Consider the following 24,242-nt stretch of genomic DNA (forward strand, 5'->3'; position numbering starts at 1 on the left):
GAATGAAAGATCAAAAGGATCAACAATGCAGATTAATTTTTTTTACAGCAATTTTTGACCATATTTACTAGGGGTGCCATTAATTCTGACCACTTTTGAACAGTGTATTAGGTAAAAGTGATAAATTAGATGCTAGTCTCACATAAAAAGGAACTGTAGATTGGAATATATAAGAAGTGAAAAGTTAATATCTGAACCTCAGATCCACATAGAACAACAACATTTTCAGGCTATACTTGTCACACTGTTGGGATAGTGAATAAATAAGTGGTGTCTAAATGAAACACTTGTGAAATGGCTAAAAACATAGCTGACATTCATTTATCTAGTATGTGTTCAGAAGCTGAACTCTGCCAACTCTGTTCTTAGACAGCACTGTGTGTTGAAGGATTGGGGGTGTATATCTCACTTGTTTTCCAAAGAATGGACATGACTGAAATAAAGTCACACTTTTAAACAATGTGGGGTCTGTAGCAGCACATTGTATAATGTAGATTATTATTAATACATTGTATTTAAGATGTCACACATTCTAGTCAATTCTAACCATCACATTTTTATGTTATGTTAATTTCCTTTAGTTTTTATTAAATGTATTTCTTTTAACTTAATATATTTTAACCTTGAGAAAGGCCCTACACTGTTAAAAACAAGTAGCTGCCTTACATTTTTTAAAAATATAATTAACTTTGATGTTTAAGTAATTTCAACTTAAATGTACAATAAGCTAACTTTAAAAATATGATAAGTTAAAGCAATGTAAAAATGTTAATTTTACAGCGTAATATAATTTGTTACAGCGTAATGCTGAAATAGGCCAGTTTAAAGTAAAGTTTAAGTTCTCCAGTCAACAAATGGTGCTGGTTTACCTCACCTTCACTATTCTGCAAAGGCCAACAGTGTAACAGAAATCTGGACGTGTTTTGTTGTCCTTGTCCACCATGGAAGCAGTGGGTTATATGACACAGCATGCTATTCTTCCCATTTACTCCTAAATTACAGACATTTTCCATGCTGGCAAGATGGTAAATACACATTTATTATACAGATTTCTTTCTTTCTTTCTTTCTTTCTTTCTTTCTTTCTTTCTTTCTTTCTTTCTTTCTTTCTTTCTTTCTTTTTGTGCAACAATTGCACAAAACAAATGCAAAAAATAAATAAATGTTTATCTTCACCACAATTATTTAACCATTTTAAAATATAGAATACAATTTAGTGGATACAAACACCAGAGACTGATCAATAGAACATCAAATATGCTCAATATAAAAAAATAAAAATAATCTGCAACAGTGGCAACAGCAATATTTATATTGCGTCTAATAATCTTGCCAATGGGTGGCAGTAATGCACTCAGGATTTTTCTTAAGGCCAGTCTTACAAATGAAAAGAAATACTTTTTTAATTATTAAATTAGTCTCCACATTTGTGTGGATGTTTGTTTTGCATTTTAAAAGTCCACCACACTCATATTGCTTAAGTTTAGTTGTTGAATGAATATCCATCAATGAACCTGTAAATTTACTTCCTGTAATGTAATCCTATTCAGCTTCTTCTTTGTCTGCATTTCCATCTCTGTCCTCAGCGGGATAAACCACCATGCACAGCTTCTGTCCCAAGTGTGTCAGTTTAGCTATAGACAGACAATGGCAGATGGTGTGTCTTTAGTAGCTTCTGTAGGCCTCATTTCAAATCTGTTTAGTCTAATGCAAATGTGACATTTGTAAATCATCTTATGACATACCAACAAAAGAACTGAAGCTCTTGGGCTTGTTTTCCCAATATATGGCAAATAGATACACAGGAACACCTGACAACATGATGGCCAGGCCAATGCCGCACGCCACAGGCTCCGAGTACAGAGAGAAGATCAGCAGGAATGCCCAGAAAATCAGGAAAATTACTGGCCACACCAAGCTCACCTGTGGAGTGAAACCTGTTGGTTACAGTAAAGGACTACAAATGCACAGCACAAAAAAAAGAAAGAAAGACATTTTTAATTAATTATACATAATTATTGTTCACAGGCTAATGCTGGGCTCTGACAGCTCTATGTCAAAACTACAAAATAAAGTCAATAAGAATCAGTCTTTCCTTGATTGGCCGATGTATATCTGGTTCTTTGATGCGAAGCACAATCTGCCCGGCAACAGTGACCCCATAAAACAGGTAGTTGATAAAACCAACATAGTTGATGAGGGTGTATATGTCGCTGGTGCACAACATCAGCAGAGTTGATATACACTATAATAAAATAAATCAGTACTTGATTTAAATACAAGAAGCAAGCACCAACCAGCACATTGCATTTCCTTTATAGAAAAAAAAGCTTTTTACATAACTTAAGGAAAGAAATAAAGAGCTCACAGTGAAAAGCAAAGCTGGGATGGGTGTACAGCGGTTAACATGAATCATTGCCAACAAACGGGGAAGATGACCCTCCCTCGCACCTGTAAAGAACAACCTGTGAAAGACCAACTGTCAATCAACCTGATAATGATAATGCTGAGAATGCAAAATATAATGCATACTGAAGGAGCAAATGAGAAATAACACGTTAAGACTGACCTAGATGACGTGAAAAGGGATCCATTGACCCCTCCGAAGGTGGACAGAGCCACAGAGATGGGCATGATCCATGACATCATCCCCATCAGCTTTTCACCAAATGTCTGGTGGAGATTAAAAGAGAAAAAGAAGGCACTTGGGTCAAAGAGAAAGGTGAAACCCGATCAAGTTTATACAAGTGAGCAGACATTCAGCAATAATGTCAGATAAGTCTGTCAGATCTACCGATGAATAGGCTGTTTAATTTTCACTACTCACCACAGCAACAGCATTGGAGGCCAACAGTTCCTGAGGGCTCATTGCTGTAACATACGCGATATTCACAAATACATAGACAAAAGTGACCAGAGGGATTGAGATGAAGATTGCACGAGGCAGGTCCCTGCAAATACAGAATTAAAACATGGGTTGAATCTCGCTTGTAATTTTTTTGGACAAAGCTGTATGTCCCAAGCGGCAATTCTTCTGTATTTAAAATGCAAATTTTTTTATTACCAATAGTACACATTTATGATCTTAATAACTTGTGCATGTTTAAAATTAATAGCATGCTCAGTTAAGTGTTCACTTTGTCCCAGATTTCACATAAAATGACAAATTAGACAACAAACACGATACAATCGCACTTTTATCTTGGAAGAATGTGATGAGAAGTAGAAATCTCTGATGTTTAAGTATTGGTTTCTTGATAAACCCGAACAGTTTGAGATACTGTTGAAATGTCCTCTGCAACTGAAGAGGAGATAAATGAATTTACTTGATACATGAGATGTCTTTCTCAGCAGAAAAATGTGAGAAGCAGATTATTTGCGAAAAGTCTGCATTTACTTTCCATTCATTTTCAATGATGTGTAGGAGACAAATTGAGACATTATAAGTTCCTATTTCTTTCTTCCTATATGGCTTCTCACCACACTGATTTGGTGTCATTTACATTATTAATGTCAATAGAATCGCCAGATGAAACAATGTTGTTAAAGTGTACATTATACATGACAGTATGAATATTATATTCATATACATTTTACAGTTGTGGAAAATTACATCTCTGCGCTTCTGCGAATAATATTGACTGTTTAATGCGTTAAAATAATTAAGTAATCCACACCAAGTTTTGTCTAGTTTTTAAAAAAATTATTTAATATAACAAGCTCTCAAAGACCTTTCCCTTTTGCGGTTTATTACTTTGTGATATTATTTTGTGACTGACTGACTGACTGACTGTAGCCTACATCATCCCTGGCAAATGACAATGTACCTGTAGGGGTCGATGAGCTCTTCTGTTACATAGTTAAGAAAGTTCCATCCTGCATAAGCGAAGGAGCCCTGGAGGAAAGCGAGTGCAATGCGGCCCATGTCATAGGGCTGGAAAGGCTGAAACGCATGTTCTGGCTCCAACCAATAATAATGACCTGGAGACACAAAACAGAGAAGCATTTTATGTCCTGTGTCTGAATTAATGTGTAGAGAGTATTCAAATGAATGGAGAAAGTTGAATTAAGTACTGCATAATGAGTTTTATTTACTGCAGAAAAGCGTATTATGCACTGTACATGTGCACTTTCCATTATTAAAATCAATGGTTCTTTCTTTGAGGATTTTTTTTAAAGAAGACATTCAGAGCTCCTTTTTTGTCCTTGGGATATCAAGCACATGAAAGCAGCAGACTACAAACGGCCCAGCATGACAGTCGACTTCATATGTGAGCTTGTCTGTGCTTAATGGATTTGTGCTCTTTTGTTTATAGTGCTAAAATGGGTCAAATATGAAAAGTATGCCTATGTAACACTCTTAGCTTAATGCCTGCCCTTTTATATTCAATCCCTTTATGTTCACATCTAATACTTCACATGTGTTAAACAAGCTTTTATTGTTTCCTTGCTCTGATAAACATATTAGCACAAAAAAACAGTCTAAATTGTGTATGGCAGGGGTATCAACAATAAAAAATTCTATTGCGAGGCCTTTGGTGAATACAGTTCGAGAATACATAAAGGAGACATTAAACACATATAATGTTACAAAGGAGATTTCAATTTCAAATAAATGCTGTTCTGTTGAACTTCATATTCATCAAATAATTCTGAAAAAATGCACCAGGACTCCCACAAAAATATTAAACAGCACAACTGTTTTCAGCACTGATCATAATAAATTATTCTTGAGCACCAAATCAGCATAGATTGATTTCTGAAGGATCATGTGACACTGATGACAGAAAATCACTTAAAATGTATTAAAACACATTTATTTCAAATCGTAATATTTCACAATATTGGTATTTTTACTGCATTTAATGAACAAATAAATGCAGCCTCGCAGCAAAAGAGACTCTTTCAAAAACAAAAATCTTACTGACCTCAAAATTACACACACGCACAAACACATGTGGGTTTTTATGTTTTGGACTTTCATTATATCCCCTAAACACAATCCTCACAGTAAATGCTATGCATTAAAAAATGTCAAAGATCAAAGACTGCCATCCTTGGGACAGTTTAGGAATACCTAAACAAACAAACACGTGCATATTTTTTACAAATATGGAAAACAATATTAGCAAAATATGAGTAAAATATGTTTATCTGAGTGATGTTAATGAAAGGATTTTATAGCACCATGACTGTACCCTTGCAGATCTGCACGATGCCCATAATGATGATGAGTCAGAGGGCGAGGAGCTTGCCCGTGGTGAACACATCCTGTACACGCGTCGCCCAGCGGACACTGCAGCAGTTAATGCAAGTTAACAGCACTACAAGGAAAAGAACAAATGATAAACATTCAAATTCAATTTGATGATAGTAAGTAACCATGCAAATTTACATTAAAAAGAGGAATGAAGTCAGTCATATGTTATATAACTATATTGACTAACTCAAAATTCAGAAAACACAAAACAAGCTGCTGTTTGATATGTCACTTATATCAATACTGATATTATGCTGGAAGATTCACGGCCATGAAAATAACAGATTAGTTTTAAGAACTAAAACAATGCAAGAACAGCCAACAGGTTTAAGCTATACCACAATGACTAAAGTTGCCAGACAATATTTTTCCATGGCTTTGGAATCAGACAGAATCACGTGGTTTAGTCTGCACATTATGTACAATTTGAGCTCTTGCAAAAGAAAACCCTGTATGATCCAGACCTGTGTGAGTAAGCTTTTTTTGGAAAACCCCAGCATGAGTCACAAAAGCTGACATTTCAGTTCATTAACCACAATTATTTATTAATAGTCGAGTCAAGCCACCTTTATTTATATAGCGCTTTTTACAATACAGTTTAGAATTGTATCAAGCAGCTTCACAGTGATAACATGAAAATAATACAACAAAGTTTGTTTCTAGAAGAAAATTGCATCTTCGTCCACCTTAAGTAAGGCAGATAAATAATATTGTTGAATATAAAATGTCCCCAACTAAGCAAGCCAAAAGCCAAGCAACAGTGGCAAGGAACCAGAACTCCATCAGGTGACAGAATGGAGAAAAAACCTTGGGAGAAGCCAGACTCAGTCGGTTTTAATATATCTAGAACCAGTTCAGAGGTTATGAAAAGCCACTTTTCTTATTCAAAGTGTTACCTGCGGTCAAGCCAAGGCTCCCTAAGTGAAATTACTTTTTGTATAAAGTGATTTTTATACTTTTTTTAGGTTATGTGATAAAAATTTGCAATAATTTCCATAACTTAATAGATGAGGAAATTTTTACGGCCAGGGCCTCTGTTTTCCTTCCACCAGAGTCCATAGTTTCAACCACATTTGTGGAACACACATCAAGGAGGGTGTCTCAATCTAGCTTCTGAAATATAATTATAATATAATCAGCTAGTTTATGCTGAAATATAATTAAATAATGGTTTGTATTTGACGCGTGTCATTATATCATCTATCGCATTTCATTATGTGTAGTGAGTTGGCTCACATGATTTATGTTTCACGCTTCAGAACTTCCGTGAGAACACTGTAAAAAATGATTGCTATGATTATTTATCCCAACTGAAAATTCAACAGTAGTAGAACAAATAATGTGTTGTTTCAACTTAAAGTATGTTCGTGCTTGACTTAACTAAACTAGTTAACTAAACTTTTTTAAGTTTGATATTTAAGTTCTCAACCAATTTTAAGTTTTATAACTAATTTTATAACTATTTTTTTTTTTACAGTAACTAAACATCAATGCTCCCTGGTTTTCACAGTGCACTGTGGGACTTTTAGGGAGTGAACGTTTCAGTGCACTGGAATAATTTTTGCGATTGAGACCCTGAAGTGCCCTGAAGAGCCGCTCCCAAGGTCTTTAGATGCACTTAATTATAAACAGGTTAAGCAGGGTAGCATACTCTTGGATAGTCATATTGTAATGTATGTTCTAAATGTGACTTACACAGGCAGGCGGCAGCGAGCAGACCCAGAGCTCTCTCTGGAGGCAAGCATGAAGGGAAGAGAGGCTGCAATGCGTAATTGGCAAATGTGAGGGCAATCACAGCCTGGTTAGTTGGATAAATCACCAACACTGCAGTCCACAGCCTTAGAAACCTATTCAGAAGACAAGCTCTGTAAGACATTACATTACATGTAAAAAAAATAATGACTTGGTCTTACCCAGCTAGACCTCCAAAAATGTCCTTGATATAGGAATAGTCCCCGCCTGACTTTGGGATTGTGACGCCCAGTTCAGCATAGCACAGAGCATTGATGGCAGTGATGACGCCCACGAGAATCCACACTAGGAGAGCCAGACCCACTGAACTGGCATTTTCCAATACACCCTTTGGACTTACAAAGATCCCAGACCCAATAATGTTACCTGGAAAATAAAAACAAACAAGCAACTGCAATTAACAGAAGGACTTAATTGTAGCTCATGCTCATGTTTCAGATTAATACTGTTTTTATTGTATTTTTGATCAAATAAATGCAGCCTATTGTGAGCATGAGACATTCTTTCAACCAGATAAAAAATCTTACTGACTTTTCAACAGTACTGTATATATCCTGTAAAATAATTTGTCTCTGTGTTCTGCTCTTCTTTGTGCCTCAGTCTGTGTTGTTCTCTTCTAAGGTTTTCTTCTGTGCTTTGTGACCTTGAGGGCAGGTTTTAACCAGTCTGGTAAAATATTAAAAATGCTCATATTTAACACCTGTTGAGCAGGGAAAAGTTTGTTTGTTTGGAAACAAAGTGATGGAATTCTGTAGAGATTTGGAAAAAAGACGAGGCTAATGAAATAAGCTGTATTGCCACTCACAGAAGCTCTAATTAGTTATTGTACTAGTATCTTTTGGCTACTTTGTAGTTTGACCATCAAAGATGTTAGCAACTTTTACTCTCTACATGACTAAATTTTTTTAATAAGTATATGAAGACTTGATGCAATAGCCTCTAAGTGCCATCTGAAACTTTCTTCTAAAATTAGCATTTTTAAAATTATCTAGCTTGATAAAAATGATCATTCTAGAAGAAAATTTCAGATGGCACTTAGAGGCTTTTGCATCTAAAGTCTTCATATGTACTCTTTACTCCAGTACATTTGTGATGAGTAATGCAATTACTTGTTACATTATGCATGGTACCTAGCTTTTTCTGCAGCAGTTTATCTGCTACAAAAGAAGCGATATCACCATCAACAGCGCATTGAAGATACTATATCTTGTGCATTTCACCCTTACTCACCCAAACATGTCAACAAGGCTCAACTTTACACGAAAGTGCGTGCATTAGCATGTAGTTGTGAATCGCATACATGAGATGCATACATGGCTGCAGCCGGTGAAACCAACACGTCCAGTGCAAGTAGGCTTTGACTATTTCATTTTACTTCACATAATTTTATTTATCCGTTATATCGAAGTGACCTTTTTGAAGGATATTGGTTTATGCATGCCCTTTTCGAGCATACGAAAAAGAGCAACTTGAGATGAACTGAGACTTAAGTGTTTGGAGAAGTTTAAGAGGCTGTTGTGTCGATGGCAATATTGAGGTGATGGAAAATAAACGTGATTGCTCTCCTCAGAAATCAAATGTTGCTTGTTTTTCACTGGCATTTCACTTATTCAGTACGAGTAAAAATCCTTAAGTATTGTTAAAATCAGACACTCTAAGGCCCGGTTTCACAGACAGGGCTTAGATTAAGCCAGGATTAGGCTTTAGTTCAATTAGGACATTTAAGTAGCTTTTTTTAAACCTGCCTTAGAAAAAAAACAAAAAAACATTACTGGTGTGCATCTTGAGACAAAACAGTGGCACTGGGATATTTTAAGATATGCCAGTGCAAGTTGCTTTCAGTTAAAAGCCTAGTCTGTGAAAATGGGGGTTAATATTAATTGTTTCTTTCTCAAACAAGAGAAAGAAAATTATCAATCTTAAAATGGTCACACACACACACTTATCATTGCCAATACCACAGTACCTGTTGATGGGCAACACAGGAAGATAGTGACCCGACCAACTGTAACCCAAACACTTTCACAGCTTACATCTCAGATAACATGCATTAACCCAGCATTGAAGTAACTGGCAAAGACATGTTGGTGAGCTTGCATTCAAGTCTAATTTACATGCCAGGTAGTGACCTAGTTTAGGTTTAAACCTGCTACCTAACACCATACTCCTACTGACAAATCTCTTCACCGTTGACTTATCCGTTTATAAACCTGCTTGAAATCTTCTGCCAAGATGGAGTCAGTTTTCAAGTACTGTATTTTAAAATTACATATAGAATAGAAGTATGCTCTTCTTGTGGAACACAAAGTTAAGCCAGTCTTAAAAATATCTTATATGTATTCAGAGGACACAACGTATGCATACTTATAGACTTACCCACGATGATACCACACGCACTGAAGAGTCCGATCCCTTTCTTCAAGGCCACTGCTGGTTCTCTGTCCGTGTCGGAGTCCGGCACCGATGAAGTTCTGCGTCGGGCGCCAATGCTGCTCATTTTCACACAGACAGCGACTTTGTGCTGTTGAGAGTCTGTGTAACGTATCCTCCCGCCCCAAACTTAATGTATTAATCTGATGAACCCGCCTACAGTGCTCTGGTTTGGTCTAGTTTAATAGATGAGTGTAACAGAGGAAATATTATGCAACTACAAAGAGATTTTTTTATTATTATTCAGTAGCCCATTGGAATTACAATATTCTTATTCTAATGGCCCAAACAAACAACTGAATCTGGGTCATAATCAGGTAAACAAACAGGATTTGAACGTTTGACCTCTTGACCCACAATCCCTGATATTATCAAGACAATATAAGATTAAAACCTGTTGAGGTGAGGACAAAGTTGCAAAAATAATATGGAATCCCATTTCTGTCATCTAAGAAAAAACTCATGCTTTGGTAAATCATATTTATGACAAAAAAAAGTTGCAATTATGACAGTCAAAATTATAAGATAATATAAGTATGACAATTATTGACTTTTTGTCATGAATCGACTTTTTAATCTCATAATCGAGTTACCAAAGCAAGATTTTTCACCCTCGTGTCAGATATAAGCTTCCAAATATAGAGATAGGAACTTAATTTTTTTATATATTTGTAAGGCTTTGATACATTTTGATTTCTATCTGACATCATTTGAGAAAAGAGAAAAAAATGTGTAGGGTTGTTTGGTGTATGGAAATAATAATTAGAATTAGTTGATCTGAACATTGATCTGTAAATATACGCACAGAAAACAGGGCTGCAACCACCAGAAATATTGAGGGCACAATTTTTTCAGCACTTCAAAGTGCCAGAATTATGTTTGCTAGGGGCCGTGTGACAAAATGAGCACCCTGGCCAGAGAACAAAGATTCTTAGTCAGCCATGCAAACCAATATCTTTTCCCATAGTTACATTTTAATATATTTGTATAGTGCTTTTCACAACGCATACTCTTCCAAAGCTGATTTACAAGTGAAAATGTCTCACAAACCACCCAGTTAGTTAGCCAAAGGCATCAATGGTGGGAAAGAGACTCACAAAAATGTTTAAGTAGCCGAAGAAGCAGCCAAGAATCGTTTAAGATGACCAGAACGATGCAATGGCTTGTAAAATTTTATTCCGATAATTAGTGTTTCTGAATACCTGAAAAAATGTAAAAGAATCAAAATGGATTCATAATTAAACTAGATATAAAGAATGTCTCCTGGAGTGTTTTCCAAAGTTGCTCACCAAGTGTACAATCGATAGAGCTTGAACAGCTATTTGTGAACATTCCCAGTGATGCTAGCAAATAGGTTCAGATGTCTTGGCAGAAAGCCTCGGCACTCTCGTTCATGAGTAAACAAAACAAAACCAGAGCTGATGTTTGAGCTTGGAATGTTTAGCTAAAATAATTCCCTCTTGAATACTTCTTTGCATACGACAATTTGATGTTTACATAAACGTTGTTTTTTAGCATTAAAATGTTCATGTAAAAATGTCAGGTCTGTTTGAGCATCCCGACCAGCACAGCACAACACAACTGGCTTCAAGATCTCAGATTTTCACTACACGATTATCCAGGGTATCTGCAGATTTTTTTTCTTTTTAAATCAAATGTAAAGCTTTTTATAACCTTTTTAAAGGCCTTCTTCCCTGGTGCATTCCCGTTTATACGGTGTCCACATTTGGATTTGGCACAGGTTTTACACTGGATGCCCTTCCTGACACAATTCCTGTTTTTTTCTGTCCACATATTTAAGACCCCTTGAAAAAATACTTTTCTTGTACCATTTAAGATTCTTATGACATTAACTAAAAAAAACAAAATAAATAAAATAGAAAATCTGAAATGTAAGAATTTAAAACTTTTAAGACGATGCACATGGAGCATGACATAATTATGTCAATATTTTTATCATAAGTATATTAATTTACAATTTAAAAATTGATAAGCAAATTCATCTTTAACTTTATTTTCTCACTTTTTTTGGTGGGGAAAAGAAATAATACAAAAAAATATAGAAGTGTAGGGGGGTGGAGAAAGAGTTTGTAACCAGAACTCTAATAAAGCATACAAAAAGAACTTGGGCTCAACCAAAGGCTTGAGTTTGGAGCGGGACAATCATAACAAAGAGAAAGATCATCACATAATTTTGTATAATTTTTATTTTTTATGTTGTAAGACGTTATCAGGAAAAAACAGTATAAAAGTATGGAATAGGTTTCCTAACATGGCCTGACTGGGGACATCATACTATGATTGTTCTAACCATGGGGCATTGGTGGGCAACAGGGATATATGGCTGATGTATTATGTACGATGTCAAAATAGACCGCCTGACTCACATAATCAGCTCTAGAAAATAAGTCTCCAAAAACGAACAGATTTTTTTGTTCATAAGTGCCAAATACTCTCATTTCTTTTTTCAAATATCAGGTGTTTGAACTAAGAAAGAGCACCATGACAATCGCACTTTGCTTTAAAGGATACCTCGTAAGTGCAGTTTTAATGTCTATCCTTATGAACATTACAGAAATGACCAAAGATACATCGCTGTCATGTAGAACGATCTCTGTGAGTGTAGTTGGGCCCTTGAAACAAGATATTTAAACCTGCCACTTGACTGAAAATCAACAAGTTGATTAAAAAAAAAACCAACAAAAATAAGTCAGTGTAACCCCATGTGCGAGTAGATGTCAGTGTGGGAGTCTTGCTACAGGCCGATGGTGTAAGAGCGCCCGGCGGGGTTGTGAATGGCGGAGCATGTAGGCTCGGTCACAGCCCATTCATACCAGACCTTCTTTCCATTGTTACACCTCCAGAACCTCACGCTCACGTTATCACCACAGGACAGCGGGATCGGTTGCTGCATGAGGAGAACGGGAAATAAATAGGTGTTAGGATTACATCCCCAACGTGACTGTACACTTTAGCACATTAACTGGAGTTGATAAACTGCCACGCTTTGACAGTGCTTTACTGGCTTCAAACCAAAAGTTCTAAATGTATTTATGTCCATGACGTACTTTCTTACCAAATGGTATTACAAGAAAATGCATACATTGTGTGATAGTTTAGATAGCAATGGAGGACTGACATGAAACATCAGCACTAATAATACAGTATTGGTGTAACTGTAGTTAGTTAAAAGTCAATTATAAAGATAAACTGACTGCTAAGATGAAGCTATGTGAAAAATGCACTCCTTACGGTTAAGATTTTAAGGTAGCATGGCATGCATACTTTCAAGAGAAAGCATCCCAAAACTCATAGCGTACACATACAATACAAAAAAGTGTAGAAAAAAGGTCTACTGTCTTGCACTTACTTTCAAAGGGAACAGGATGGGGAACCAGGAGAACATCCCAGGAGAGTGCGTTTCAGGTTTTATACCTGCAAAGATGAAGAAAGAGATATTAAGTTGTTGAAAGTGCCACACTAACAGCACTTTTGTTCAGTAAATCTGACTTGATACAGACAATTTAAACACTTTATAGCTACAGTTTGATGCATTCTGTGTAGTTTAATAACCATTTGGATGTAAATGTCATCCACCCTCATGCAAATTAGAATTGAATGACGATCAAGTTAATAAGGCAATGATTCTTAATTGCCCTCTCCCGATAACCATGCCAATTTGTGGCCATTAAAATACTCAGTGGTAACCCAGAAGTTACTTTGTTTAAATATGAATTGTCGGGTCACGCAGCAAATGTAAATGAACAACGCACGCCTTACATTGTAAAATAGGCCTTTAAACTGACCCGATGTGCGCCACAAACACTGCTTCTACATGACTTACTGAGTGTGACATCTTTGTAGAGTGTGGCCTCGAAGTATCCAGCAAAGCCGTGAAGCACTGAATTACATCCCACGGAGAACCGTAGACATTGATACCGGTTATTATTCATATCTGTGCAGGGTATAAACCAAGAGTTAAATGCTCCGTAGAAAGTGTTAAAAAAAGAAACTAGAGGTTAGTCTTCTTGACATCTATGTGTCGGTCTCTGCATGATCTCATACCTGTGGTGGGGTGTACGAAGGTGAAGCATGGCTTGGGGTCTGCAAGTTGGTGGAAGTTGTGTAGTCTGACAACATACGGTGTCTCAAAATGACACTCTGGGTCTTTGTCCCTTTCCCGACAGCCTCGGACTTCATTATATAGTTTAGATGAGGACAACGGAGCCAGGAAAGACGTGTAGGAGCAGGGAATGCTTACGCCACCATCTAGGAGAAAAAAAATAAACTTTATGAGCTGATCAAGAGATGTAAAATAGGGCAAATTAAAACAGACAACATTTATATCATCCCAAACCTTTGAGGAAGTGCTGCGCTCCATCAAGGCACTCGGGTGAAAGCTCATTGTCCCCGAATGACCCTAAAAGCTCGCTCACAATGATATCTGCTTTCTCTGGAGCCGTCCATTCCCTCATGTCACATGACACAACAGTCACCTGATCACCCCACTCCTCAAATTTCCAGTTCTCCAGCCTGAGAAAGAGAAGGGGAAAAAACAAAGCTCTGCTGATTGCACTTGAGATCCCGTTATTTTTTTCTTTGACTGCATACTGGGTTGAGGTTGAAGTGTCTAATTTCTGTGCAACTTTTAAATTTTTAAATTTTGCAAAAAAAAAAAAAAACCTCAACTTTAAAGCTAACATCACATTTGCTTATTCAAAAAAGGTTAATGTATTCAATAAATAGAAGTAATCTGAAAGTAAATAGTTGAATTCATATTTGAGATCATGTGACACTGAAGACAAAAAAATATTTTGAAATGTTAAAATAGAAAGCAGCTCTTTTAAATTTTAATAATACTTCACAATATTGCTGTTTTTATTGTATTTTTTGATCAAGTAAATACAGCCTTGGTGAGATTTCTTTCAAAAACAAAAAAACCCTGTAATAATAGTATTTTATTGTTAAGGGAAAGGGAGAAAAGAAGAAGTCACACTTCAGTGTTAAGTTACTTACGTGACTACAGCATTAGGGTTCTTCTCAACAGCATATACGCGCAACTTCCTCTTAGCCTGGTTTGCAGCACGAAGTGAGGCGTTTACCAGTGGCCCACGACCTGCACCTAGTACCATCAAAATCCTGAAAAGAAAATTCAGTGATTCAGTGTCGACAGTCTGCCAAGCAAACATCATATCTCTGCAATTTTCTGCCTAGTTCATTAAGACCTGACAAAAGGGACACCTGGTAATGTGTGAAGTCACTTACTGCACATTGGTTTCCATCTGCTCTTCAGGAACTCTGTCTAGCAGACATCTATATACAGCCTGTTGGAAAATATAATTCACCACAATTAAAATGGAAACAACAGTGGTAAGTAACAATAGTTCACGCTACAGTGGTTCTCTCAAGTGGTGCCTTTCCATTGTTACAACGAAGGGTGCTGTTCACAACTGTTCATCAACACTTCACAAGTTCAAGGTCAGTTTCTGAAAGAAAAGGTCTTGCTCACCAAGATTGCATTTATTTAATCAAACATAGTTAAAACGGTAATATTGTGAAAAAATATTACAATATAAAATAAGCTTTTTCTATTTTAATATATTATAAATTGTAATTTATTACTGTGATTGCAAAACTGAATTTTTAGCTTAATTACTCCAGTCTTCAGTTCCACATGATCCTTCAGAAATCATTCCAATATGCTACGATGATTTGGAGCTCAATAAACATTTCTTAATATCTATGTTAAAAACAGTTGTTAATTTTTGTGGAAACTGAGATAAAAAAAATTTTTTTTTTGAATGTTTTTGAAACAATGCAAAAGTCTTAACTGCCACTTTTAAAGATTTTAATGTGTCCTTGCTGAATAAAAGAATACTGACCCCAAACTTTTGAACGGTAGTGCATGTAATTCCTAAGGTGCTCTAAATGTTTTTAACACATTTCTATGTAGTTGCTTGGGTATTTTCTTACAACCCCAAATAAAAATAGTCCTCCTCAGCACTATTATATTGTATTAATCATGTATGGCTGAGTTCCCTCCTTCAATGCAATTTTTGCCCATTTTATTGATAATTTAATATAAGCTCTAATGATGCAACAAACAGCTCTAATGAAACTAACTAACAGGTGATCAACTGATAAGATTCTGCTCTCTATTAGTAGCAAGTCCTTTTAACTCACCTGTTGGTACTGAGAATATTTGATCGGATCCTTTTCAAAAACTTCATACGTCTGAGATTCCAAATTGTCCATTAAAGGCTGACAAAACAATTAGGCACCACATTAGTATAATCGAAACCAAAAGAATCAGTATTGTGCTAAAAAAACGCACAAGGCAAAAAAGTTTACACTTTGGCAGACACACCTGCAGTGGTGACTGTAGGTAATCTTCATAGCCTTTGGCGAAGAGCTCGTAGGCATTAGGTGCTGGGCGGTTTTGGTTGAGGTACTCTAGATACTGCAGATACGAGCGCAAGTCTTTCTCACTATGACGGTTCGCCCCTGTGAAAATAAACTGTGCCTCCAACTGAGGAGACCTTAGATAGTTAGATAACAGCACTGAATCTAATGAATGTGACATAATATTGGTAACATTTACCTTGAAGAGGCGGAAAAGAACTCGCTGGTGGGCTTTTGAAAGGACCGGAAATCCTTTTTTATTGGTTAAAAATATGCTGGTGGGGAGAATGGCTGCTTTGATCGGCTCTCCAAGCCACTTGTCGACCACCGTGTCAGATGGCAGATCTTCTCCGATCTCAATTGCTTTATACAGAAGAAAAAAAACAGTGTTTGCATTCACAGCTTAATTTTTAATAGACAATTATAAGCACTGGACATTTGAGCTTTTATGCTCTTACCGAGGCAAATCCTCTTGTTATAGTCACAGAGTGTTCTGAATGAGTGCCACCTGAAGAGGAAACGGGAAATTAAATGAACAGAGGCCGAAGATTGCTTTGTACTTCATGCAACCAAGTGATTTAATCTCACAGCAGACCCAAATATAGATTAGGAGAGACAGTCACAGTCATCCTCGATGGGATGTTTAATTGGATAACTTATTTAATATCTGGTTTTAATTGAACAAATGGCTTTGTTTTAGCCATCTCACCATCCCCAGGTCTTCTCATCATTGCTGCCATCGTCTATTGGTTTAGACGGCTCGTTCTCAATGAGATCTTCACGCGTGTCCTCAGCAGCCAACAGTGGAACTCGTATCCAAAACTATGTAATTAAAAACAAATCACCATTGAACTAATTTATTCCTAATCAACTAAGAAAGCAGCATTACAAGCAATAAAAGAGCAACCAACTGAGGAAAAACCCAATGGATTTGTTTCTGCTTGCACACTGATGCATCACAAGAGGCTTAGCATTATAATTGAGTTGATACTGTGTCCTTATTGGAACAGAGGTTGTCTTCGTATTTTGAACAAATGTTTCTAATAACTTACTTTCGAATAAGCAAGCATGACAGGAAAATGTCTGTCCTGAATGTACATGAGGTGTGGAATTAATGGCATTTAGACTATCATTACAAATTATAAACTACTAATGCAGTCAATTAATAAAATCTTTTATGATATGCAGAGTTAAAAATCACACTAATATTTATAATCGAAAATCAAAATTCAAAAATCATTCTACCGGTAATATGCTGATTTGGTGCTCAAGAGACATTTCTTATTATTATCAATTTTGAAAACCGTTGTGCTGCTTTATAGTTTTGTGGAAACAGTGATACATTTCTCAGGATTCTTCTATGAATTGGAAACAGCATTTATTTGAAACCGAATGCATTCATTTTGTTGGTCTACACATGATGAGAATTTCTGCCAATTACATCAGATCTTAATGTTTATTCGGCGTCCATGAGCACTGCGCTTAAAAGAAAGTGTTTCAAATTACAAACACCCAATTTAGAACTTATAAAAGCAATTATTTGGATTTAGACGGCACTAAGTTCTGAACATTTTTATTTATTTATACAATTAAGCACATCAATGTGTTAATCTGACCCTTTAAGTATTGCAAAAGGATCTGATCCCTTGACCTTTATGGATAATGCATATAGTATCATTTTGAATAACAGATGGGCAGAAAGCAAAAATTAAAATTTGTCTATTCACACCACTAATTAAATTTCCATCAGTGAAAAAAAGGGAAGCAGCCGGAACGAAGATTGTGTGTAAATCATAGGCCCAGGGTGTATACATAAAAGAATAATGGTGTGTTTCAGAGCATATTTGTTTTCATTCTATGCTACAGACTGCCATTACCATGCAAGAGTGATGTCCTGTGTGGATGTGGTTGAGCAGGATTCGAGCCAGGTTGGCATAGTGCGGACCCCTTAGGGGGATCATGAAAGCTGGCAGCCCGAGATAAGCACAGAAATTGAGCTCTTGTACCACCGCCTGCAGCAAGGGCACAAAAGACATTAGAAGGAGAGATCACATCAAAATAATCAACAAATCTGCTTAGCTTCCTCTCTGTTGGGCAGATCTCCAATAAATGGTCCTCGTTTGCATCCGACTCTTGATTACATCTACAAATAATACTGCAGTGTGTTTGAAGGGGCCCAATCGGGTCAAGATATTGTACAAATTAATATCTGCCTATTGAATTTAGATTAGATGATGAATGTTTAAAGATTTTAAAAAGAAAAAAATTATATAAGGACATATAGATAATCTATAAACATATAGATAATTACAAAATAATAATAAACAGAAGACAGTGTGAACATACTGCTTCTGAATTCCTGCGCTCTGTGGTCAACTCTGAGTCTGTCTCAATCCAGGAGGACAGCTTTCCCACGATAAGTGTGTTCCAATCTAATGAAGAAAGAATGGACATCTTATTATTACAAAGATTTAATCATAGTCTAAGAATATGTAACTCTATAAATGTAATTACACAGAGTATCATGGACAAATGTAGAACATGTTAGTTATTCAAACTTTAATTTCTTAAAAAGGAGCTTAATGAGAAACGAACATTAAAGGGGTCTTATCACGCAATCTTTATTCCTATTATTTTGTTCCCTGAGGTTCGCTTAAAAGCTAGTTCAGGTTTTTGTGGCAAAAATAGTCATGGTTTAGCAGCTTCATGACTGTTTTCCAACCTATTTTTGACCCTTAAGATTGAATAGATCACTTTTTAGTCTCTCTTTGAATGTGAAATGTGACTTCACAACCAGGGCACAAAACTAAGGATTTTTCCACTGGCCCAAATTTTTTACTTGTCCTGACAAAGTTTTCACTGGCTCCACCACAAAAAAAGTAATAAATAAATTAAATAGGCCTAGTTATTGTCTTTATTGTTTTTGACCCATAATCTTATATGGTTGTGTTGTGACACCAAAAACTACAAGCGTAAGGACAAATAATCAAATTACAAGCAATTGCACAAATACAATACAACATATATACAAATATAATAAACACTGCTTTTCATGTTTTCAGTTAAGTCTAACAGTAATTTTCAGGAAGAGAAAAATAATCAAATGTAAAATAGGACAGAATAGTCTTCACTATATAGATTATATATAGATTGATCCTTATTAATGTTACAAAAGTTATTCAGTTAAGAGCAGTGAGTGATTTTTTCTTTGTTTGATTAAAATTAAAACAAAGACAGGAGCAGGTTTATTGCGCTGCCATCACTTTAAGAGCTGCATGGATCCAATATACTGTTACACATGCGTTCTATTTCTTAACTGTTTAGATTAATTTAAGATAACAGACTCCTTTTACTAGGATACTCGCCGAGACCAGCAAGGCGACGTGAAGGAGCTCAATTCAGCATTCAGACGCTGTCTGAGAAGCGGCTTTTTGGGCACGTGCTTCGGATGTGCACGTATACAAAACTGCTCACCCTATGGAATTGAGTTCTCTTTCGTGTCTTCTTACACTTGAATATTTAAATCGGCAAGGCTTAAAAACACACGCAAATGATAAACTTTTGTTATGACACTGGCCCGATTGGGCAAATTATCTTACGGTCACGGGGAAAGTTTCGAAATACAGACTAATCATCGTTGATGTGTAAACGTGGGCAGCCACATGTAAGTAATTTCTTGTCATCAAAAAGATGCAGATGTTTTTGAGTCTCTCTCAAGTCTGCTTCGTCTTAGCGGCCCCTAATTTAATAACAAATTATCCTTTCGACGGAAGTGAATCAATCAAAACTAACTTTAGCTGGAAAATAACATTATTCAAGAACCGCTATAAAGCCAAAACAATCTGTTACCTTAAATTATACGTTTATCTCTGTAAAGCAGCTTTGAAACAATCTACATTGTTAAAAGCGCTATATAAATGAAGATGACTTGAGTTCTGAAAGTTACAATATGTTTTCATTGATATCTATGATATACATAATTTATATATTTGTACATGGATATCCATCTTTCATAGATCAAGAACAAATTCTTATGACATGACCACTTTAAGAAAGTAAAAAAAAAAAAAAAAAAAGTGCAATTGACAGTGTGCTGCATGTAAATATTCACTCATGCTTCTTTTCAGTTTCTTTATCTCTCACCTCTGCCACATAACAGCAGGTCAGAACGAGTTTGGGCTCCGGGTCGTGACTTAGCAGGGTCCAGTTCAAACTCCCGACGGAACCGCGGGTGGAACAACGGCATGCACAGGAAATCAAAGCTATATGACAGAATGACAGGCACACAAAGAAAACAGATATTGGCTGCATTTTATGTTTAAAGTTAATGGCAAAAGTCTTCAATGGTGATAGGTCTTCAAATTTTGTTTTGGGCTTTATGGATCTTTGCTTAGGAATCAATAAGGTATATATTTTCCAATTCAGAAACACCAAGCTTGTTTGGCATCACAAAAAAAAGTTTATAAATAGAGGGGTAAATCATTGGTGTTATTCAGCTGTCAAGTGATCATCAGTCATTACAACCTCTCCCCATCAGGCTCACAATCCCATCAGTCGATGAGGTCAGACCTTTTAAAATAATGCAAATGCATGCATCTCTATTTTGTTGCCTATCTATTAGACCCTAATGGTGACATTCTGTCATATGAAAGTTTTATGAATACCTACCAATATCCTGTCCCGTTTAAAGAATTTAATTCTGTGATAAATGCTATTCTAAGAGGCATAATCCTTTTGATGGAAAGTCTCCCTTAACCCAGAGTCATGCTCTAATCTCACTTATGCACTCTCTCAGTTAAGTTTGGGAGGTGTTCCACTTTTAATAAAGAATGTAGCCTAATAATACATTTATTCTTTAACTTTCTCAGTCTCAAAACTCATGACTCCAAGAGGAAAATTTTTGGTGGGGTCTATAATAGATGACATTCAATAGAGGAAAACTTGGTTATATTACCATACAAATATTGCATACCCAATAACATAGTACATTTTAAAAGTGCATATTAAAATCCTGCATAAAATCTAGCCTTGTAATGCTCTCTTATCCAAATACTGCGATGTAACTGATATGCACCTTTTGTAAAAAATAAAAGTGAAGACATTTTTCTTTCTTTTTTTGTAATGTTTAATCACTTTTCTGGAATGATTTGAGTTTCTATTGTATTGCTAAAGCTAATGTTAATTGTAGTCTTTGCAATCACCTCCACTTTAAATAAATTAACTGAAGCAACAATTCTGCCACAATTATTGGGCTGGAAAACGAACGTGTCACATCAATACGATTGAATGAGTCCATTAAAAAACATCTATTAAATAATAAGGCGAACCCATTTAATTTGTAAGACTCATTCTAGAGATATTCATAAAGGTTTAAAAAGAAAGCCATACGTTACTGGCAAAAATGATGTGCAGACTCATGTGTGCTAGGGTGCTATATAAGCAGACCTGAGGAAGCCGCTAAGCTAGCAAATGCTCATGTGCATCACGTGCAACAGACCTAGCCGAGTGAACTTCAACTGAACACACTTCACTTCATATAGGTTTAATTCTGAAATATGTTTTCTTAGTTACTGCTCCGAAAGCTCCCCTTGCTTACCCTAGTTTGGCGACCGCGGCGAGGGTATCCGCCACTTCGGGAACACAACTCAAATCTCTCCCGCAGGAGACCCTGCCACCTGCACTGCCGGACGCCATCGTTTGGAGACTGGATGGGAGGGAAAATTAAACTGATTGAGGACTATGGAGAAACTGAAGTCATGTTGGCTCAATACAAGCGTGCCTGCACTCTAGCAACCATGCCGCGGTGGATCCAAAATGGTGATGGTGTGAATCGCAGTTTCTCTTTCTCATACGACTCTCGCGAGACTTCAGAATCAGAACGAGGTCAGGCAGGCAGGCTACGAGACTACGAGGCAGACAGACACTACAGACGAGACGTGAATAAATCTGATGCAGTAGACTAGAAAGATGCGAACTTGAATTTGCTCCAGTAATTTTGAGAGATGAGAATGTTTAATTCGTTTTAAGGGATTGCGTCGTTTATGTAATAATCAGCTTGTTTTTAATACAACAGGATTATCATTATAAAATGAGGATATAACCACGGCAACGACGCGTTATTTTAATTAAACTGAACACTTTCCAGTTTAAACCCGTCGTGTCCCAAATGGATTTTGCACTGAATTTTTCAGATAAAAGAATAGGCCTATTTGAGGGCTTTACTATTGCCTCAAGTTGAGTTACTCTCCAAAACATAATATTAAATGAGTTATACATCACTTAGCCCAGGCTACCACTAAACAACCACTGGGGATGTGAAATTATTTTTTTACTCGCCACCAGCCAAACTGGCTTGGCCTACTTTGTATACTATACTATACTATACTACCTAATATAAACTATATAGTATATACTATACTACATACTATAATGTATACATTTTTAAGTTACCTGTCATTCAGAACTATCAGCCAAAACAAAATCAGAAAAAAATATATCAGCTAACAAAGAATCCACTTTGCTACTTAGATTAAATATTTATTATTAAATCTGATTGCAATACTATACACAACTACGGGCAATTAAGCATTTCAATTTTAATTCAGTGTTGTAATCCACATGGATCAAGTCTACTCGTAAACCTTTTTTGAGAATATTTTGTGAGATTTGCATTTGAGCCTTTGTATGTGTGTGAATAACAGACTGAGCTCATCTCAGCACTTTTATGATTATGTTTGAAGAGTCGCTTCAGTGTTGTGCCTCAATGATGACCACAGAAGCATATCAGATAAAAAGGGTAGCAAAGATTTTTGCTGAGACATCACAAGTGCATGCTTGTGTACATGGAGATATGATGTGATTACTCTCTCCACCTCCTATATAAATCACTGGTCTCAGAAGGGTCTTTTTTCTTGTATGCGCTTCTTCCAAGGCTCAACATTGCACAAACTTAGCTATTTTCTCACTAAAAAGAAAAATGGCTCTTCAGGATGTTTGTGATTTCCTGGAGACCCTGGATGACAGCAGCCCGTGCACTTATTTACCAAATGAGATGGGATACATGTGGAAGACACCGTTTGAGTTCGACAGAGACAGTCCTTTTCATTTTCTTTTCCCCCCTCAGCAGAACAGCAGAAAAAGCAAGGCACCAACTCTTCTCTCTTCAACTTTCTCACGTCTGTCACCTCATCAGCAACCCTTTCAGCTATCACATGGTACTACGACTTTAGGTTTTATATTTCAGGATGGCGTGATAGCCGCTGCAGACACTCGCGCCAGCTGTAAGGGTCTAATTTGCTGTCCGATAAGTCAAAAGATTATGCCCATCCACTCTCACCTGGTGGTCAACACATCGGGCAGCGGTGCCGATTGTATGCTATGGGAACGGATCCTCACCCGTGAGATGAGGCTTTACCAGCTTCGCCATCGCAGGAGACTAAGCGTCAATGGAGCTGCAAAGCTGCTCTCCATGATGCTTCATCCATTCAAAGGCACTAATGTGTGTGTGGGAGCTACTCTATGTGGATGGGATGGAGAAGAAGCTCAGATACGGCCGGAAACCCTACAGTCTAGCGTGGAAATGGCAGATGTTAAGGAAGCAATGAAACAGGATACCACTGCAATTTCAGATGAATCTGCTCTAGGTAGTGAGAAAATGGCCTCAAAAAATGAGCAGGAGGATATCTTGAAGGACACTCATGCAACTGTATTAGATCAAAATACAAAAAATGCTCTTTCTACTTTTGGAGGACGGTCTGGTCCCAGGGTGTGCTATGTTTGCAGTGATGGCCTGCAACTGAGAGGAGAACTAATATCAGTGGGCTCAGGGTCACCCTATGCATACGCCGTGCTTGATGATGGTTGGAAATGGGGAATGACTGTGGATGAGGCGGTGCGACTGGCCCGAGAGGCTGTTTTCAGAGCCACTCACTGGGATGCCTACTCTGGGAATAATGTAGACCTTTTCCACATCACTGCCCATGGCTGCAGACGCAGAGACAGAGAAGATCTGAAGGAGGAATACTACAGAGAGAGGGAGAGAGAGAAGGAGAAGATCAGGGAGAGGGCGAAAGAGAGACAGAAAACAGTGGGATGAGCTGGTTGAAGGGGAAGCTGATATTCAGTACACTGAGATAGGGACTCAAAAGGTGGAAAAACAAAAAGACATTGATGGAATGTGAATGTGATGGACTGAAATCAGTGAGTTAAACAATTCCAGGCGGTTCACTTGACAGAACAGATAAAAAGAATACAAAATGCACAGAGAAAGCTAGTTCTCGTAAACGTTTTAAACCAAATTAATACAATATTTTATCAATGCTCTACATTTTTTTTCAGACAAACAATTTTTATCATAAAAACATTGGGTTCTCCTTGATGTTGAAGACCAAGAATTGATT

General features: G+C 36.8%; 3 protein-coding genes across 4 annotated transcripts; 1 reads left to right on the top strand and 2 right to left on the bottom strand.

The window, feature by feature from the left end:
* Positions 1 to 1,019: 1,019 nt before the first annotated feature.
* On the bottom strand, positions 1,020 to 9,522 carry slc7a8b (solute carrier family 7 member 8b). The gene is given in 12 exon segments (XM_079612045.1): positions 1,020 to 1,633; positions 1,745 to 1,921; positions 2,094 to 2,244; positions 2,368 to 2,464; positions 2,569 to 2,672; positions 2,827 to 2,950; positions 3,827 to 3,980; positions 5,198 to 5,234; positions 5,238 to 5,323; positions 6,955 to 7,106; positions 7,173 to 7,377; positions 9,388 to 9,522. Coding segments are annotated over 12 exon segments (1,500 nt in total). The 5' UTR covers positions 9,509 to 9,522; the 3' UTR covers positions 1,020 to 1,541.
* A 2,108-nt stretch (positions 9,523 to 11,630) lies between these two features.
* On the bottom strand, positions 11,631 to 21,759 carry prmt5 (protein arginine methyltransferase 5). Of its 2 annotated transcripts, XM_079612161.1 has the most exons (16): positions 21,440 to 21,759; positions 19,987 to 20,105; positions 18,190 to 18,275; positions 17,721 to 17,855; positions 16,553 to 16,665; positions 16,302 to 16,351; positions 16,043 to 16,206; positions 15,809 to 15,970; positions 15,625 to 15,702; positions 14,707 to 14,765; positions 14,458 to 14,580; positions 13,799 to 13,974; positions 13,507 to 13,710; positions 13,286 to 13,396; positions 12,812 to 12,876; positions 11,631 to 12,349 (listed from the first exon to the last, which is right to left on the bottom strand). In XM_079612161.1, the coding sequence occupies exons 1-16, from the start codon at positions 21,535 to 21,537 to the stop codon at positions 12,197 to 12,199; spliced, it is 1,896 nt and encodes a 631-aa protein (XP_079468287.1). In that variant the 5' UTR covers positions 21,538 to 21,759; the 3' UTR covers positions 11,631 to 12,196. The 2 variants fall into 2 exon arrangements, with proteins under 2 accessions (XP_079468287.1, XP_079468288.1); XM_079612162.1 differs by lacking the exon at positions 19,987 to 20,105 and having other exon boundaries at positions 21,440 to 21,655.
* A 1,060-nt stretch (positions 21,760 to 22,819) lies between these two features.
* On the top strand, positions 22,820 to 24,032 carry psmb11a (proteasome 20S subunit beta 11a; the record flags this gene model as incomplete). The annotated part of the gene is made up of 1 exon (XM_079612763.1): positions 22,820 to 24,032. The coding sequence occupies one exon, from the start codon at positions 22,820 to 22,822 to the stop codon at positions 23,936 to 23,938; it is 1,119 nt and encodes a 372-aa protein (XP_079468889.1). The 3' UTR covers positions 23,939 to 24,032.
* Between the last annotated feature and the right edge of the window lie 210 nt (positions 24,033 to 24,242).

This window comes from Phoxinus phoxinus (assembly GCF_949152265.1).
Source record: "Phoxinus phoxinus genome assembly, chromosome: 5".
Classification (NCBI taxonomy): domain Eukaryota; kingdom Metazoa; phylum Chordata; class Actinopteri; order Cypriniformes; family Leuciscidae; genus Phoxinus; species Phoxinus phoxinus.